The sequence below is a fragment of the Palaemon carinicauda genome, unplaced genomic scaffold (genome assembly GCF_036898095.1).
Source record: "Palaemon carinicauda isolate YSFRI2023 unplaced genomic scaffold, ASM3689809v2 scaffold206, whole genome shotgun sequence".
NCBI lineage: Eukaryota > Metazoa > Arthropoda > Malacostraca > Decapoda > Palaemonidae > Palaemon > Palaemon carinicauda.
In genome coordinates this window covers 6,545-24,513 of record NW_027169657.1, presented here as the reverse complement: position 1 = coordinate 24,513, position 17,969 = coordinate 6,545, and the positions used below count along the sequence as shown (strand labels likewise).

The 17,969-nt window shown below is 35.7% G+C and overlaps 1 protein-coding gene across 1 annotated transcript in view; it reads right to left on the bottom strand.

Moving 5' to 3' along the window:
• The window catches only part of LOC137635974 (BAI1-associated protein 3-like), a gene marked incomplete at its 5' end in the record, with an annotated part of 28,167 nt that extends 11,171 nt beyond the window's left edge, over window positions 1–16,996 (bottom strand). The window contains 9 exons of the mRNA XM_068368431.1: window positions 5,275–5,398; window positions 5,595–5,772; window positions 5,934–6,071; window positions 6,733–6,948; window positions 8,150–8,293; window positions 9,110–9,274; window positions 9,960–10,076; window positions 10,852–11,026; window positions 16,854–16,996. Of these exons, the coding sequence (XP_068224532.1) occupies window positions 5,275–5,398; window positions 5,595–5,772; window positions 5,934–6,071; window positions 6,733–6,948; window positions 8,150–8,293; window positions 9,110–9,274; window positions 9,960–10,076; window positions 10,852–11,026; window positions 16,854–16,996 (1,400 nt within the window). The remainder of the gene's footprint in view (window positions 1–5,274; window positions 5,399–5,594; window positions 5,773–5,933; window positions 6,072–6,732; window positions 6,949–8,149; window positions 8,294–9,109; window positions 9,275–9,959; window positions 10,077–10,851; window positions 11,027–16,853) is intronic.
• Between the last annotated feature and the right edge of the window lie 973 nt (window positions 16,997–17,969).

Sequence of the window (17,969 nt, the reverse complement as noted above, 5' to 3'; positions counted from 1 at the left end):
AAGCAGTTACAACTTTTAAATCTTTAGTATTTGGTCACAAAATTTAAACGAATACATAATTAGTATAACTTGATATTTTACCCTTAATTTTGTAGCAACTTTAAAATTAATCTTTTCTTATATATCCTGTTTTGAATAAATGAATTTTTATGTAATGTGTGGTATTATTCTCCAAAACTGAGGATAAATAATTTCCAATTTGTAAAAAATCAAGGACCTATGTAATCAAATACATTCTAAGTAATACAGTACATTGTAAAAAATCAAGGACCTATGTAATCAAATACATTTCAAGTAATACAGTACAGTGAAATAAACAATTTATTTCTTTATATGGCAGAATATTTTATATTGTGTATTGTTTGGGATGAAAAATGTACTTACTACGGTATATACACATCTGAAGATCCTTCCTTGAATTTCTACATTTCTTCTAATATGTATACATTAGTACTGTCAATTTTTATTTTATTTTATATAATCTTTTGAAGCCTGTCTGTGAGGTTTGACCTACTTATCATGATTATAAGCTTTAGAAGTCACCTACTGTACTATCTGGAAAGCAACAATTTCATGTGTAATTCTAATGGTCTTCATACTATGAAAAACAAAACCGGTTCTAAGGGCTGGTCTGCCAGAGGGTATGGTGAAAGCTAAAGTGCATTTACAATCCTAAGTCACTGACTTGTGCCAATTCAATATACATATTTTCTCTTCATATCCATAAAATCTTGTACCCTAGGTTCCAAACTCCTTAAAAGTATATACAGCATAAGTACATATAGAATAAATAAAAAATAAATGGGATACAAATTTGAGTTCATAGTATGCTAGCATTTCAGATTATGAAGTGGATTTTTTTAGCTTTCACAATAGTTGGCTAAGATACAAGCCACAAATGCTTTATTTGTATGAACCTCCCCTGATGATACTCTCAAAGGTTACTTATATCTACAGTATGTTTAACCCCCCAAAAATAAATTTTTTATTTTTCCTAACAAACCCGAGTTCTTTAATGTGTACATTTTCATCATAGTCTTTGCTGTCTTCTCTGGAACTCTCCAAAAAGGTAAATGAAGGAGGATAGTGCCTATCCTCCTGCACTGGGGTGCGCATGTTCAATTCAATACAAGACCGAACAACAAAAGCAGGGGTGTGCACCCCTATACACACAGTGAAATGTATTCTCTGGGAAGGAAATTTCCCGATATGAAGCTGCTTGTCTTGAGTACGAGGTGACAATATACCAGGATTATATTTCCAAGTGGATTGGAACATTCTCAGTATGGACTGGTAATTCTCTCAATATTTTTCAATATTTTGGCATCACTGAAGTGCGTTGGCGGAGGAGAGGGGCAAGGGGGGCCACCGAACATCCTAATCGGCAGTGCTTGTGCTTGGCCTCGCAAACCTAGCACAGGCAGCAGGGATGGGAACTAATGGATCTCGTACCGAAACACCTTCCTGCGGAAGGTTGGGTTTTGGTACAACTCCGTTTCATGTACAAAACTTTGTAGAGGAATAGGTCAAGGCTTCGCAAGACATGACTCCTCCTATCACATGAGAGAAGAGGTCACAGTGAGTTTGTTCTTCTGGGTGGGTGAAGACATCTCTCTGAAGGTCTCCAAATGAGGTGAAGAGCGGCATACCAATGCACGTGGATTCCATTGTGTAGGCTGGCTACTGTGCATGGATTCCAGTGCATGTGAATTCCAGTGTGAGTGAATTCCTGATGTGCATCTACTCCAGTGTGTGTGGTTTCCTGGGTGCTGTAAGACTGCATTTAGGTCGTTAAGTTGGAGCAATACATGAGGATGTTTCTTCCCATAAAGAGAACTCTTGTGTGAAGAGAGGGAAACACCAGTTGGAGGGAAAAAAGGGCAGCGCCCTTCATCCTGATTGGCAAAGTACTCTGACACCCCCTAAAGAAGTTCTGGTAGAGCACAGTCTCCTCCTGAGAGAGAGAAACAGGCTCGTGGACTTCTTTGATGACTTCTACTCCTCGAATTAGCAATGAAAACACTCGACAAAGATGAAGTGGAAGAGGAGGAACTTTAAGTTTGCCTCCACAGGATGCACTGGCTGATTAGAATGCTTTCGAGGGGAAAGACAGGAACTTTAAAAAAAAAGACGCAATAACCTGGTAACATGTCGCAGCACCTTCCTGTGAACTGGAAACCCCTGAAAGAAGGGAAGGACGACGTATATTTTTTTCACACTTGGCAGGGATCTTCAACGGTAGCACAGCACTCAGGATTTGTAGTTGACTCATGGTCATACTAGTGACCAAGGGACAGGGAGGATACACCTGGTTACACAGACAACTGTTACATGGCTACAGCTATCTGGCAACTACTGCAAAACCTTTGTTCCCCTTTTGATATTAATTGATCTACTATGGCAATCTACCAAAACCTTTATCTAAAAGAGAAAGCAAAATATTAAAATAGCCAGATAAGGAGGATGGGAGTATGATGTACTCCAGCGGCTGAAAACCAGTGAGAGGGTGGGGCTTACCATCCAGTAACTACTAACATCTTATAATTTTAACACGACTAGTATTGAGACAGTCTAGCAGCTACTAGCAATAAACTAAATGGTACTTAACATTAATAGTCAGTCAGTCTCTGGAGAATGGTTATGGTACAAGCATATCACCAGTGAAAGGAGACAAAAATTATTATTACTAATTGAAACACACTGTTTTAAGGCGATAAAAATTAATGCTATATATCTTAAGAGAAAATCTAAGAAAGAGAAAAATTTTCATGTAAAGAAAATGAGATATCAGTATTGATTAATGATGATAAAAGTATAGTTCACATACATTATGGGTTTTGTGTAGAGCAAAGCAGCAGCACCAAGTCCTCAAAACTGGTGTCCAATTTTTTATCATTACCAGAAAATCCTCATGAAGGTTGAGAGAGAGAGAGAGTACCTTTGGTAGTGATAGTGAAATGGAAAAAGTGCTAAGAAGGTCCGGGAATAAACAGGATGATGGTAAAACAAACAGGGTGTCAGATGATGATATGGACATTAATAGCAAGGACACCTCTAAAGAAAATGTCTCCTTCTTCATTAGGCCAAGTTACTACTGTACTGTTGTTCTACAATGATGCACACACACAACTTCTTATTTAATTTAGGTAGGGGAGCTTGACAACAGCTTAGAATACTGTACTTATTTAAGATGAGGTAGGTAAGAGTGGTCATACACATTAACTTGTGTCTGACAGAACTTCCTGATATGAATTGGATTGAACCTTGATAGTGTCAACTTGCGTCCTCGTCCCTGCCATTTAACTTATAACAACATACCATAGCTCTTAATTTGAACTTAGTGAAGTACTCCTAGATGTCTGTAATCTTTTGCAGTCATGAATGCTTAAGATGATGATACAATCACATGATTAAAAAACCTACATTGAAGAAATATTAAAAAGCAAAATTTTAACATGGAAAAAGCAGGGAAATTATCCAGTCCTTAAAGCAATGTGGCATCCAAGATGAGGATGACATTATTATTAGTAGCTATAATGGCAAAGGTATACTAGATCTACTAAATTAATACTTCGCTATTGTGTACACTGAGGAATATACTTCAATTAATCTCAATAACGTATCAGAGATGATCGATTGAAGGAATTAAAGTAATGGAAAAAACCAAGGCAAATCCCAAGGTCTAGAAACATCCAAAGCAGTAAAATAAACTATCTCAATCATAATTTACAAAGCAGCCTTGGAAAAAATATAGTAAAAAATTGTAAACTGCAAAATTCTTAATAAATATTGCAGAATATGCACAAGTTATTATAATGGAAGCAGTCCTTCTTTTCTTGTTGAATTAATGTCTTGGATTTGAACAGACACATGGACATACTATATAGTATTTCAAGCACAATATTAGATTTTTGATGAAACCATTTATCTCAAAACTAAATCTATCCTTTAGGGAATGGCTCCCACACCATATCCTGAGTATCACACTACATGGTACCTCTAAACTGCTTTCTGCACTTCACCGATTGTTACACACCCTTGATTTTCTCACACGTACCTTTCCAACTCCTTTTGAATTGTCTTGTCAAAAATTTAAACTTCAATTAAGATAAACCCTTTAGGAACCTAAAATATTACCTGGTGGTTTAGCTTAACTTCTTTACATTGATCTTGCCTCGGCAATTGAAGCACCTACATAGCACGGCATACAATCTACCAGCAGTCAAGTGAGATATTGGTATCCTGGCACATCAAACTGATCAGCAGCCAGATGGGCTGCAGTCATTCCAGGGGGAATTCATAATTAGTGGGAGACTGGAAATGACAGCCTTGGCCAAATAAAGTTTGCACTGTCAATGCCCCTTACCTAGGGGTTCAATTACATAGAACTAAACCTAGTTCATTACCAGCAATATGAATTAATTCTATTATCAGCTGGAAATTATCAGAATTTTGACAGAACTTCAGAGCTGGTCTGCCCTTCTTATTTCCTTTGAAAACACACAAGTCACTTGAGAATAGGGATTATGTGAACTTTCAATTTGAAGAGGCCGTAAAATACAGAAATAATTTCTTTGGGTTACATTGTTATTCTGTTGTAAACAGCAGGGAAACTCCTGTCAGATAAACCAAATTAGGGTTATCTTTTCACATTTAGGTAGACTACACACCAACAATCTTAGCCTAGGAAAAAGTTGTTTTAATAATAAAAACCTTAGCTAGAGTTGGCAGATTAATCTGGATGGGTTGCTGGCAAACCATTCTAAACCTCGAAGATTTTGTAGTAGCTACTGAATTGGTTGAGAGGGAACCTACCTTAAACTTCCGTAATAGTTGTGCAAGACGGTTCAGTTGTATTTAAATTTCTAAATTATGGCATGTCCTCAGCATTCCTTTTTACGGGCTTTATGTTTAAAAGTTTAAAGGCTGCTCATGAATGGTAGAGGCAAGGGACAGCGACACTCGTATCTAGCAGGACAATGCCCTAGAGACTGACCATACAGTATTACATATGATCAGCGCCCAAGCCCCTCTCCCCCCAAGCTAGAACCAAGGAGGGCCAGGCAATGGCTGCTGATGACTCAGCAAATAGACCTATAGGCTTCCCCAAACTCCCCATCCTTAGCTCACAAGCATGGTGAGGTTGCAGAGACCAAAGGAACTAACAAGTTTGAGCAGGACTCTAACCCCAGTCTGGAAATCACCAGGGATATGTCAAATTTAAAAATGGCAAATTAATTTTCCAAATGCAAATTGCTATATTGTATAACTTACAACTCGAAGCATTCGTCAAAAAGTGGGTGAAGGGTTTTTTTATGGACGTTGGTTTGCTGTGGAACTGATCCAGGGAAAAGTCGCTTGGGTAATAATTCTATCACCACAAATGGATCGCTGAAACCTGCATGAAGAGGAATGAAATTAATACGAGTTCAATTGATAAAGGACAGTCTAATCTCATAAATTTATTTTACTACAAACAGTACTTTATATTTGCTAGTTCATCAGTTATCGAGAACAGCTGAATGAAACAAAAATATATATTTGGTAGTTTACTAATGCTCAGCTGAGAGACACGAGATGAGAATTGCTCTTACCATTAGGGTCTAATGGAATGATGTTTCTTGCTTGAAGAACTTCAACACAGAGTGAATCATGATTGAAATATACTCTAACAAACAAAGATCCATACTCTGAAGACTCTATTCTTTCTTGCACCACTAATCGCTCTAAATGGTAAGCCTCAATTAGAGCCTCCGTTGGAGTTTTGTGTAGCTGGAAGATATAAAATGATGGCTAGTAATTACGTATTGTACATAATTGTTTTAATACTGCATGCTAATCCAGTTTTGTATTCAAAATTATTGTTAATTTTATTATAATTGTTACATTCATCACTTAATAAAAGAACTGTTATTGTTTATGATAAAACTTACTCTTAATTGTCTTTCAAGAGCAGAGTATTCTTCTCCCATGAGGGTGGCGCTGTCAAGACCACGGCCATGAGCGTGGAAAAACCCTCTTAGTAAACCCAAAGCGTCATACAAACGAACAAAAAACGCCTCTTGTTTTTCCTTGAAAGACAGAGGAAAATCACACATGGTCTTTTGTAAACTGTATTAATACAAGTATTAATATTCAGACAATACAGGTGTACACAGATATATTGAGGCATATGAAGGGCAAGAAGTTCTACGAATTAAAAAACTACCCAAGTTTAAACAAATATCTTGTTCCTAATATATTTACTACTCTGAATTCCTATTTGCCCAGAGGGCAATAAGTAGTAGGTGCTCATTTCTCTTCCTCAAGTACAGTACGTCAGAATTTTGTGAGAGACTGATCATACACTTCATTTTGCTGCTATAGAAATTAATCATAAAACGTAACTGATTCAAGGGCAGTATATAACAATATTGACTAGAAATGGAATAGGTATAAGCAGAACTGCCCGTTACATTAATAGCTTAGTCTAACGAAAACATGAAGGCCAGGCCATTAGATGTGGAGAATTGTATTGGGTTTTCTGTAATGAATTACTAACTGGCGACACTATACGTGATAATGATCATGTAAAATAAGTTTTATATATGGTATAATTGTATTATTTTTCCAATCTGTTCAAAGATCTTACCTATGGTAGTAATGGATCTGAATTAAAACATGCTTTCGCCAAGTAGTTACTGGTGATTTTCAATTTACCTAATGCAAAGTAATTGCAGGTACCGTACATACCTCTGTGTCCTTCCCAATCTGCTGATGAAGAGCACCAAGCACACCCAACCAAAGTAGATGCAATAGCCGATCAAGATTGTTTTTGAGCAACGCTGCTGAATACATTGACAGAGATGCATAAAGACGCTCTAAAAGAGGACGCACAGCCTCCTCTGCTGGCAAGGAATCTGGTGACCATGCCAGATGGAAAACATCTTTTTGAAGTTCTTGACGAAGCTGTAAAGATAAGATATTTTTGACATGTATAATCAATAAACTGGTTACAATAATTGGCACAGCAATATATTTAACACAGTATATTTAAGTTCATATCTTTACTGTCTTGATTAAATAAGAGTATAAATTTTATATAAAGAAATGCAAAGCAATGAAAACATACTGGAATTTCCCTATAAATTCTAGAGAAGAATCACATGTTACCAAGCTTCACACTAAATGTTAATTGTATCCATTGTTGAGTTATATACTGGTATATACATTCAAAGACACTATGAAAAAACAACATCGAGTCTACAATTGGGAGTCAGTGATCTCAAAACTACCCCATAATATGATAATTTTCTCTCTTCAGGTATTGAGACTTGAAATCTGTATCGTTTCAATTTTCACGTATGCTTTAAATATGACTGTTAAATAACAGTGAGGGAATGGTAATGAGCACATCCCAGCATGCTGTTGCTCATATATATTGGCTCTAGGATACCACAATACCCATCAAATAGTCACTTCATACTTGTAATATAGTTGTGCTGTTTTACAATACATTTAGGTTCCATGTTTAATGTTAAGTTAGATTATTCTCTTAGAAGGGGAGTGATCATTGTCCAAAAAATGTCCCCAAAAACATGAACTACTGCATAACTCAATTTTCCATTTACCAATGGGAAAAGGGATTTGTTTAAATAAAAACAGATGCAGATTGGAGCAAACAAGCATCAATTTTTTATCCAGGAACAAGATATATAGGGATGAACCATCAACATTTTTATACAGTATCTTAATTTGAAAAAAAAAAAAAAATACATGGAAGTAATTCAACTGCAAACAAAATTTTTTTCACATATTTTAAAGGCTTTAATTACTGTATTGCTGGTTATATTCTCAAACACTTCGCCACTTTGGCTTCCAAAGGCACTGTGCAAAAACATTAAAAAGACTATCTCATTCCTGAATGAGGTGAGAATGGGACTTTCTGATACACTGAAATAAGGCAATAATGCTTCATGGGACTGTAATGAATAAAATATTACTTTAGGCTGGAGTCTTGAGCCACAAGAACAATATTTCCTGTACATTTTAAGGAATACTGAACTCAAAATTAATAAATTATGACACTATCCATCACGTTTGGTATGCACATACAAATTACATTATTACATTCTTTTCAGAGTTTGAAATAGTGTAAAAAGAGCTATACCTTATCGGAAACTGGAGAAAGGGACTCTGCTATCTTTGTGTCTAGGTTGTTGAGGGCAGCAAAGAGGAGACCAGTCAGGTGATCAGTGTATGTAGTGCCAGCTCGAGGGTCTTGAGCGTCAAGGATTTGACCAAGTTGCTCAAACTATGTGAAAACAGAAACACAAAACAAAGAATAAAAATACTGTAATAATCAATGTAACTAGAATATATTGAAACTACTATATACATCTGGCACCAGGAAATAATCCTACCAAAGAAATTCCTTATAAAAGAAAAAAATATTTTATTCATGTTTCCAGCAAGCTACTGTCAAATTACACATCCAGATTCATGCAATCATATTTTCCCAAAGAAAGGTTTAGAGTTTTCTTAAATAATTCAGAGATAAAAATGCTAGAGTAGACATGAAAATTTCTAAAAGTCATCTCTCTGCTCTATGTTGAAAAATGAGGAAATTTTTCTATTGAAGAAGTCAATTACTATTGATAATTATTATATTAAAAGTTTAGAGTAATTATTACTACAACTTTGTAATTTAATCCATCAATAGCTACAAGTACATTAATCAGATAGTCTAGATAAATGATAAAACTCACTGTTGGTAGCTTTCTTAACCGACAACATGTTTTACTTAAACTGTATAAATAACACCACTTTCTCCTCTACTGTATTCTTAATTTGAATTTGCTTGAATATGACTGGCTACCAATGAAAAATATGTATTCTGTAATTAAGTTACATACTGTAAGCATTGCAAAAAATAATGCAAACTTAATATAATTTCCCCGTAATTCTCTTGTAATATCACTCGCAGAAATATTATACAGTAGGAAGCTGTCGAAGGAAACTTCCATCAGGTCGACATGGCTATCTCACCCAAAAATAGATTTTTCCTACGTCAAAATCCATTTAAAAGACTATAAATTTAACGGTGATATTGTAAAGCCTATGATCTTACCTGTAACTCTTCTTGGAGTAAGGTGAGAGAGTTTCTGACATGTTCCATATTATTGACAGTTATGCACAGCTGCTGTGCTCTCTCATCCTCTTCTGTATCGGTTGCCAAGGTATGGAGACGTTGTTGCAAGAGGAATACGTAGTAGTCTGCAGTGCCGGACATCGACTGAAATATCAAGTAATAGGTAAGGATATTATGATGCGACATGATTGATTGTAAATAAAAAGAGACTATTCTTTATATAGAGCCCTCTTTAAAATTAATAAATCCTTGTTGACAAAAGCTTAAAGGATTATATGGTAAAGATAGAATAGTCCTGTACTTACTATTACTTCAAATATTAATTAATTGAAGCTTTTATAAGAAAGTCTTAATGATATTGACTATTAATGCTATCCTTTAATGAATTTAATTTTCTATTCTTTCTTCATACCTTTGGCTAAAAAGTAAAAAAATTTTAACAGATAATTACAAAAAAGAGAACTGTTGTAAACCTTAATAGAAACTTTGATTACCATCTAGTTTCTCACCCACTGTTGCCAAACTTAAGTCTTACGAGATTATAACCATGTAGTCTGGAAATAAGTTAACTCAATAACTTTTATACTTCATATTTATCATTGTTATTAACCTTACAGGTACTGAACTCTGCAGGAACTGAAGCCTCACTTCAGACATAACGTATCTTTGGTGCCGGTTTATTATGTGGCCTACCTTTCGAAAATGGCCAATAAAATTCTATCTTTGTTTTAGTATGTGGCCTGGCCTAACCTAACCTAACCTAACTCTACCTAACCTAAAAAACCAGGTAGGCCACATACTAAACTGGCCCCCTAACTTTTATGCTCACCTCCATCATTTTCACAACCAGAGTGTAAGAAGAACACGGGTCAGGCCACGCTAAGTGCCTCCAAAAAGTCTTTACGTGGTAGAAACAGGATGTAGTGTCAACCGCTGATGTTGTGTACTGAAACAATAGGAAATAATTAGAAAAAAAATACAGGATTTCAATGTGACAAGACAGAAAAATGTGTGATGTGATTCACTTTACATTTTTCTTTTGATTCTATTCGTATCCAAGCCATTTAATCCAATGTTTTGCTGTACTTTTATTTATTCAAGCATTATATTCGTGGTACCTTTAGTCATCAATATTGAAGTTATGTGCTTTGCTCTAAAGTATAAGACAATATTGAAAGTTGCAATCTGACAGCAAGGTAGGAACATCATGAATGGTACTTCGGGTATGTTTCCTTCCTACAATATTATACATTCATAACAAATAAGTTATCAAAAAGCTCTTATATTCTGTCAGTCTTAAACAAAAATTATCTACTAAAAATGCAAAACCACATACTCATTTGAGGAATATGAGAAACGAATTTGTACAAAATTGCAGAGAATTTACACAAAGTACCTAATGATGTAAATATCAATACCGGTACTTCATTTCTTTATGAAACATGACAAGTAAAATGTGAACCCCTTAATAAATTATATACTAAAATTTTGATATGAATTAGGGGAGAATTAGAAACAGATTTGCATAATAATTATGTAAGAAGGTCCAATACAAAATTCCATGTCAGGTACATAACTATCCTGCAATAGTCATGTTTATGAAATGTTATGAAAACAGCAGTTAGCTAACTAATGTCTACTGTAGTCTAAACCATGTATTTCTATTTTTCTTAAATTAGGTCATGTAATTCTTTTTTAATTTTGAGGAGAAAGATACTCACCTGGACGGGTTCTCCTGTGTTAGCAACTCTATCCGTGAGGATCGCATTTCGGATCCTACAGAGCATTCTGTAACATGTTACATCTACCCACTTGGTAACAGAAGGTAGAAAATGACCCCACACAGTTCCAAGAAGTAACGTACGCCTCTCTGCGTTTGGGACGTGTTCCTGGAATCTGAAGACATTCATTATAGGAAAGTGAAATGAAAAAGCTAATGGAGCAATGAAAGTGAAATGAAAAAGCTAATGGAGCAATGAAAGTGAAATGAACAAGCCAATGGAACAATGAAAGTGAAATGAACAAGCCAATGGAGCAATGAAAGTGAAACTAACAAGCCAATGGAGCAATGAAAGTGAAACGAACAAGCCAATGAAACAATGAAAGTGAAACGAACAAGCCAATGGAGCAATGAAAGTGAAACGAACAAGGCAATGGAGCAATGAAAGTGAAACGAACAAGCCAATGGAGCAATGAAAGTGAAACGAACAAGCCAATGGAGCAATGAAAGTGAAACTAACAAGCCAATGGAGCAATGAAAGTGAAACTAACACACCAATGGAGCAATAAAAGTGAAACTAACACGCCAATGGAGCAATGAAAGTGAAACTAACACGCCAATGGAGCAATGAAAGTGAAACTAACACGCCAATGGAGCAATGAAAGTGAAACTAACACGCCAATGGAGCAATGAAAGTGAAACTAACACGCCAATGGAGCAATGAAAGTGAAACTAACAAGTTAATGGAGTAATGAAAGTGAAACTAACAAGTTAATGGAGTAATGAAAGTGAAACTAACAAGCCAATGGAGCAATGGAAGTGAAACGAACAAGTCAATGGAGTAATAAAAGTGAAACTAACAAGCCAATGGAGCAATGAAAGTGAAATGAACAAGCCAATGGAACAATAAAAGTGAAACTAACACACCAATGGAGCAATGAAAGTGAAATTAACAAGCCAATGGAGCAATGAAAGTGAAATGAAAAAGTCAGTGAAGCATTGGAATTATAACAATTATGAATTATTTACTTGAGGATAGGTAAAATATAATTTGATAAAAAAGCTGTATTTACTTATAAACTTTAGAAGTCATCTTAATCCAAACTGTGAACCCTTAATTACGGGTCAGTAGCCCTAAAGCATCTAGCATCTTCAGCAAATCTTCCTTCACTTTATCTGATCTTTTGTCTTTTTCTTGACCTTCCATTCTTAACAGGATTGACCCAAGTCCTCTTCTCTATAAATCATCTGCACTACACATATATTTGGCAAAAGGGCAAGATCAGCCATAAGAAAAAGCCTTTCACTAATCATTTATGAAATATACTTGGAAGAAATTACCAATTCCAGTGCGAGGAAAAGTCAGCTAATATTAATCCAGTGACAAAACTCCAGAGTCAGTCAGTTACTTCCAGTGCGAGGAAAGTCAGCTAATGTTAAGCCAGTGACAAAACTCCAGAGTGAGTCGGTTCCTTCCAGTGCGAGGAAAAGTCAGCTAATGTTAATCCAGTGACAAAACTCCAGAGTCAGTTCCTTCCAATGCGAGGAAAAGTCAGCTAATGTTAATCCAGAGACAAAACTCCAGAGTGTGTCAGTTCCTTCCAGTGCAAGGAAAAGTCAGCTAATGTTAATCCAGTGACAGTCATTTCCTTCCAGTGCGAGGAAAAGTCAGCTAATGTTAATCCAGAGACAAAACTCCAGAGTGAGTCGGTTCCTTCCAGTGCGAGGAAAAGTCAGCTAATGTTAATCCAGAGACAAAACTCCAGAGTGAGTCGGTTCCTTCCAGTGCGAAAAAAAGTCAGCTAATGTTAATCCAGAGACAAAACTCCAGAGTGAGTCGGTTCCTTCCAGTGCCAGGAAAAGTCAGCTAATGTTAATCCAGAGACAAAACTCCAGAGCAAGTCGGTTCCTTCCAGTGCGAGGAAAAGTCAGCTCATACTAATTCAGTGACAAAACTCCAGAGCGAGTCGGTTCCTTCCAGTGCGAGGAAAAGTCAGCTCATGTTAAGCCAGGGACAAAACTCCAGAGTGAGTCAGTTCATTCCAGTGCGAGGAAAAGTCAGCTAGTGCTAATCCAGCGACACAACTCCAGTGAGAGTCGGTTCCTTCCAGTGGGAGGAAAAGTCAGCTAGTGCTAATCCAGCGACACAACTCCAGTGAGAGTCGGTTCCTTCCAGTGGGAGGAAAAGTCAGCTAGTGCTAATCCAGCGACAAAACTCCAGTGAGAGTCGGTTCCTTCCAGTGGGAGGAAAAGTCAGCTAGTGCTAATCCAGCGACAAAACTCCAGTGAGAGTCGGTTCCTTCCAGTGGGAGGAAAAGTCAGCTAGTGTTAATCCAGCGACAAAAGCCCAGGGTGAGTCAGTTCCTTCCAGTGCGAGGAAAAGTCAGCTAATGTTAATCCAGCGACAAAACCCCAGAGTGAGTCAGTTCCTTCTCCCTACTCCGCCAAGTTTATTCATTGTTGTAACCAGGCATTTCACTATCATGCTTCCAAAGAATACACAAATCTGTACCACAATACTTTTTCAAAATAGGAATATGGCACTTTGATGTACATGGGTTGTGACAGGATATTATTATTATTACTGGCCAAGCTACAACCCTCATTTAGGATGCTGCAAGGCCAAGGGCTCAACCAGGGAAAGTAGCTCAGTGAGGAAAGGAAATAAGGCAATAGCAAACTAATAGCAAATACACTATATATAAGTAATGACTAAAAATATGTATTCTAAGATCATCAACTAGGAAAATCATTCCTCAATCTGGTCACAACTGGGATAAAAAATATCTTATGAATAAGGAATTTTATAATAATGTATTTTGATAAATTATAACAAGTAATATATGCAAAATACTGAATATTTAACCTAAATTTCTATTTGAACCGAATTGAATATTCATTGAAGCAAAATTGAATGAGTAAAAATGAAGACAAAAACTTTATATATATATATATATATATATATATATATATATATATATATATATATATATGAAAAACATTCCCAAATGTAGATTTCCTGACTTTGAAACAGGAAACTTCCAGGAGGATGATAATTAAAGTCTACGGGAACTCTATGCCAGGTTTCAGTTTCTCTGGGGCTATTTACTAGAGGCAAATAGTTACTGCTACTATTACAAGTTACTAGTGACCCTCGAATAGACTCTTGTGTAAGTCTGTACCCACACCAATGTCAGTGACAACAATAAAATTGCTATATTTCAGCATTTTTTTTTTTTCAGGATATGAAATTAAAGACAAGAAACTGCTGATGGGCAAATTTGTTTAAATGAATGTCTACATTTGATCTTGAGAAGTTTATGTTAGTAATGAAGGAATATATTCACTTCTGATTTACCTAGAAGTAATCTTTTTAAGTTTGACTTGCCTAGAAGTAATCTTTCTAAGTTTGACTTGCCTAGAAGTAATCTTTCTAAGTTTGACTTACCTAGAAGTAACTTTTCTAAGTCTGACTTACCTAAAGGTAACCTTTCTAAGTTTGACTTACCTAGAAACATCCTCTCTAAGTTTGACTCACCTAGAAGTAACCTTTCTAGGTTTGATTTAACTAGAAATAACCTTTCTAAGTTTGACTCGCCTAGAAATAACCTTTCTAAGTTTGACTCGCCTAGAAATAACCTTTCTAAGTTTGACTCGCCTAGAAATAACCTTTCTAAGTTTGACTCACCTAGAAATAACCTTTCTAAGTTTGACTCACCTAGAAATAACCTTTCTAAGTTTGACTCACCTAGAAATAACCTTTCTAAGTTTGACTCACCTAGAAATAACCTTTCTAAGTTTGACTCACCTAGAAATAACCTTTCTAAGTTTGACTCACCTAGAAATAACCTTTCTAAGTTTTTGACTCAACTAGAAATAACCTTTCTAAGTTTGACTCGCCTAGAAATAACCTTTCTAAGTTTGACTCGCCTAGAAATAACCTTTCTAAGTTTGACTCGCCTACAAAATAACCTTTCTAAGTTCGACTTACCTAGAAGTAACCTTTCTAAGTTTGACTTTCCTAGAAGTAACCTTTCTAAGTTTGACTTTCCTAGAAGTAACCTTTCTAAGTTTGACTCGCCTAGAAATAACCTTTCTAAGTTCAAATTACCTAGAAATAACCTTTCTAATTAGGACTTACCTAGAAGTAACCTTTCTAAGTTTGACTTACCTAGAAATAACCTTTCTAAGTTTGACTCGCCTAGAAATAACCTTTCAAAGTTTGTCTCGCCTAGAAATAACCTTTCTAAGTTTGACTCACCTAGAAATAACCTTTCTAAGTTTGACTCACCTAGAAGTAACCTTTCTAAGTTTGACTCACCTAGAAGTAACCTTTCTAAGTCTGACTTACCTAAAAGTAACCTTTCCAAGTTCAAATTACCTATAAGTAACCTTCCTAAGCTTGACTCGCCTAGAAATAACCTTTCTAAGTTTGACTCACCTAGAAATAACCTTTCTAAGTTTGACTCACACAGAAGTAACCTTTTTAGGTTTGACTTACCTAGAAATAACCTTTCTAGGTTTGACTTACACTTACCTAGAAATAACCTTTCTAAGTTTGACTCACCTAGAAATAACCTTTCTAAGTTTGACTCGCCTAGAAATAACCTTTCTAGGTTTGACTCGCCTAGCAATAACATTTCTAAGTTTGACTCGCCTAGCAATAACCTTTCTAAGTTTGACTTACCTAAAAATATCCTTTCTAAGTTTTTGACTTAACTAGAAGTAACCTTTCTAAGGTTTTGACTTACCTAGAAATAACCTTTTAAGTTTGACCCACCTAGAAATAACCTTTCTAAGTCTGACTTACCTAAAAGTAACCTTTCTAAATTTGACTTGCCTAGAAATAACCTTTCTAAGTTTGACTCGCCTAGAAATAACCTTTCTAAGGTTGACTCACCTAGCAATAACCTTTCTAAGTTTGACTCACCTAGAAATAACCTTTTTAAGTTTTTGACTTAACTAGAAGTAACCTTTCTAAGTTTTTGACTTACCTAGAAATAACCTTTCAAGTTTGACCCACCTAGAAATAACCTTTCTAAGTCTGACTTACCTAAAAGTAACCTTTCTAAATTTGACTCGCCTAGAAATAACCTTTCTAAGTTTGACTTAACTAGAAATAACTTTTCAAAGTTTTTGACTTAACTAGAAATAACCTTTCTAAGTTTGACTTACCTAGAAATAGCCTTTTTAAGTTTTTGACTAGCCTAGAAATAACCTTTCTAAGTTTGACTTACCTAGAAGTAACCTGACTAAGTTTGACTAACCTAGAAATAACCTTTCTAAGTTTGACTCGCCTAGCAATAACCTTCCTAAGTTTGACTCACCTAGAAATAACCTTTCAAAGTTCGACTTACCTAGAAGTAATCTTTCTAAGTTTGACTTACCTAGTAGACACCTTTACTAGAAATAACCTTTCTAGGTTTTACTTATCTAGAAGTAACCTTTCTAAGTTTGACTTACCTAGAAGTAACCTTTCTGTTTGACTCAACTAGAAATAACCTTTCTAAGTTAGACTTACCTAGAAATAACCTCTCTAAGTTTGACTAACCTAGAAGTAACCTTTCTAAGTTTGACTCACCTAGAAGTAACCTTTCTATGTTTAACTTAGTTAGAAGTAACCTTTCTAAGTTTGACTCACCTAGAAGTAACCTTTCTAAGTTTGACTCACCTAGAAGTAACCTTTCTATGTTTAACTTAGTTAGAAGTAACCTTTCTAAGTTTGACTCACCTAGAAGTAACCTTTCTAAGTTTGACTCACCTAGAAGTAACCTTTCTATGTTTAACTTAGTTCGAAGTAACCTTTCTAAGTTTGACTCACCTAGAAGTAACCTTTCTATGTTTAACTTAGTTAGAAGTAACCTTTCTAAGTTTGACTCACCTAGAAGTAACCTTTCTAAGTTTTTGACTCACCTAGAAATAACCTTTCTAAGTTTGACTACCCTAGAAATAACCTTTCTAAGTTTGACTCACCTAGCAATAACCTTTCTAAGTTTGACTCACCTAGAGAACTCTGCTAGAGCGAGGTAGAGCAAGAAGGGGGCAGTCGAACAGTGAGGAAAGTAATGTGGGGGTTCCTTGTTCAGTTCCAAGTCCCTTAGCACCGAACACATCTGCCAGACTTCATTCTCAATGTCCTCGTCCATCTGGGGAGAGACAGGAGTTATGAAGGCTTTAATAATCTACACATCTGAATAATTAAAAATGATTACATTAACCTTTGGAGAACAAACCATACGGGTTCGAAATAGGACAACACAATTATTATTATTATTATTATTATTATTATTATTAAATGCTAAGCTACAACCCTAGTTGGAAAAGCAGGATGCTATAAGCCCAGGGGCCCCAACAGGGATAATAGCCCAGTGAGGAAAGGAAATAAAGAAAAGTAAAATATTTTAAGTATAGTAACATTAAAAAAAATATAAACAATAAAAACTATAAAAAAAAACTTGAACAAACCAAGAGGAAGGGAAACTAGATAGAAGTGTGCCCGAGTGTACCCTCAAGCAAGAGAACTCTAACCCAAGACAGTGGAAGACCATGGTACAGAGGCTATGGCGCTGTCCAAGACTAGAGAACAATGGTTTGATTTTGGAGCGTCCTTCTCCTAGAAGGGCATGATGTGTAAATATGCATTCAAGAGGACAAAATATGGGCCCCAGGGAAGTCAAAACATACGTATAGTCAAAGTATGCATTTAATGGGTAAAAGTATGCCTTTAAAAAGTAAAAAAAAAATATGAGTTAGAGGTGTCAAATCATATATTTGAAAAATTATTACATTAACATTTGGAGATCAAAACATACGGGTTCGAAATTAAAAATAGTTACAGAGGACAACACAAGGGCATGAAGTGCAAATATGCATTCATGAGGACAAAATGGGTCTCAGAAGTCAAAACATAGGTATAGTCAAAGTATGCATTTAATGGGTAAAAGTATGCCTTTAAGAGGTCAAAACATATGGGTTAGAGAGGTCAAACTATATACAGTATATCTCAGGTCATATGCATTCAAGAGGACAAAAATGGGCCTCAGTGAAGTCAAAACATAGGTATAGTCAAAGAATGCATTTAATAGGTAAAAGTATGCCTTTAAGAGGTCAAAACATATT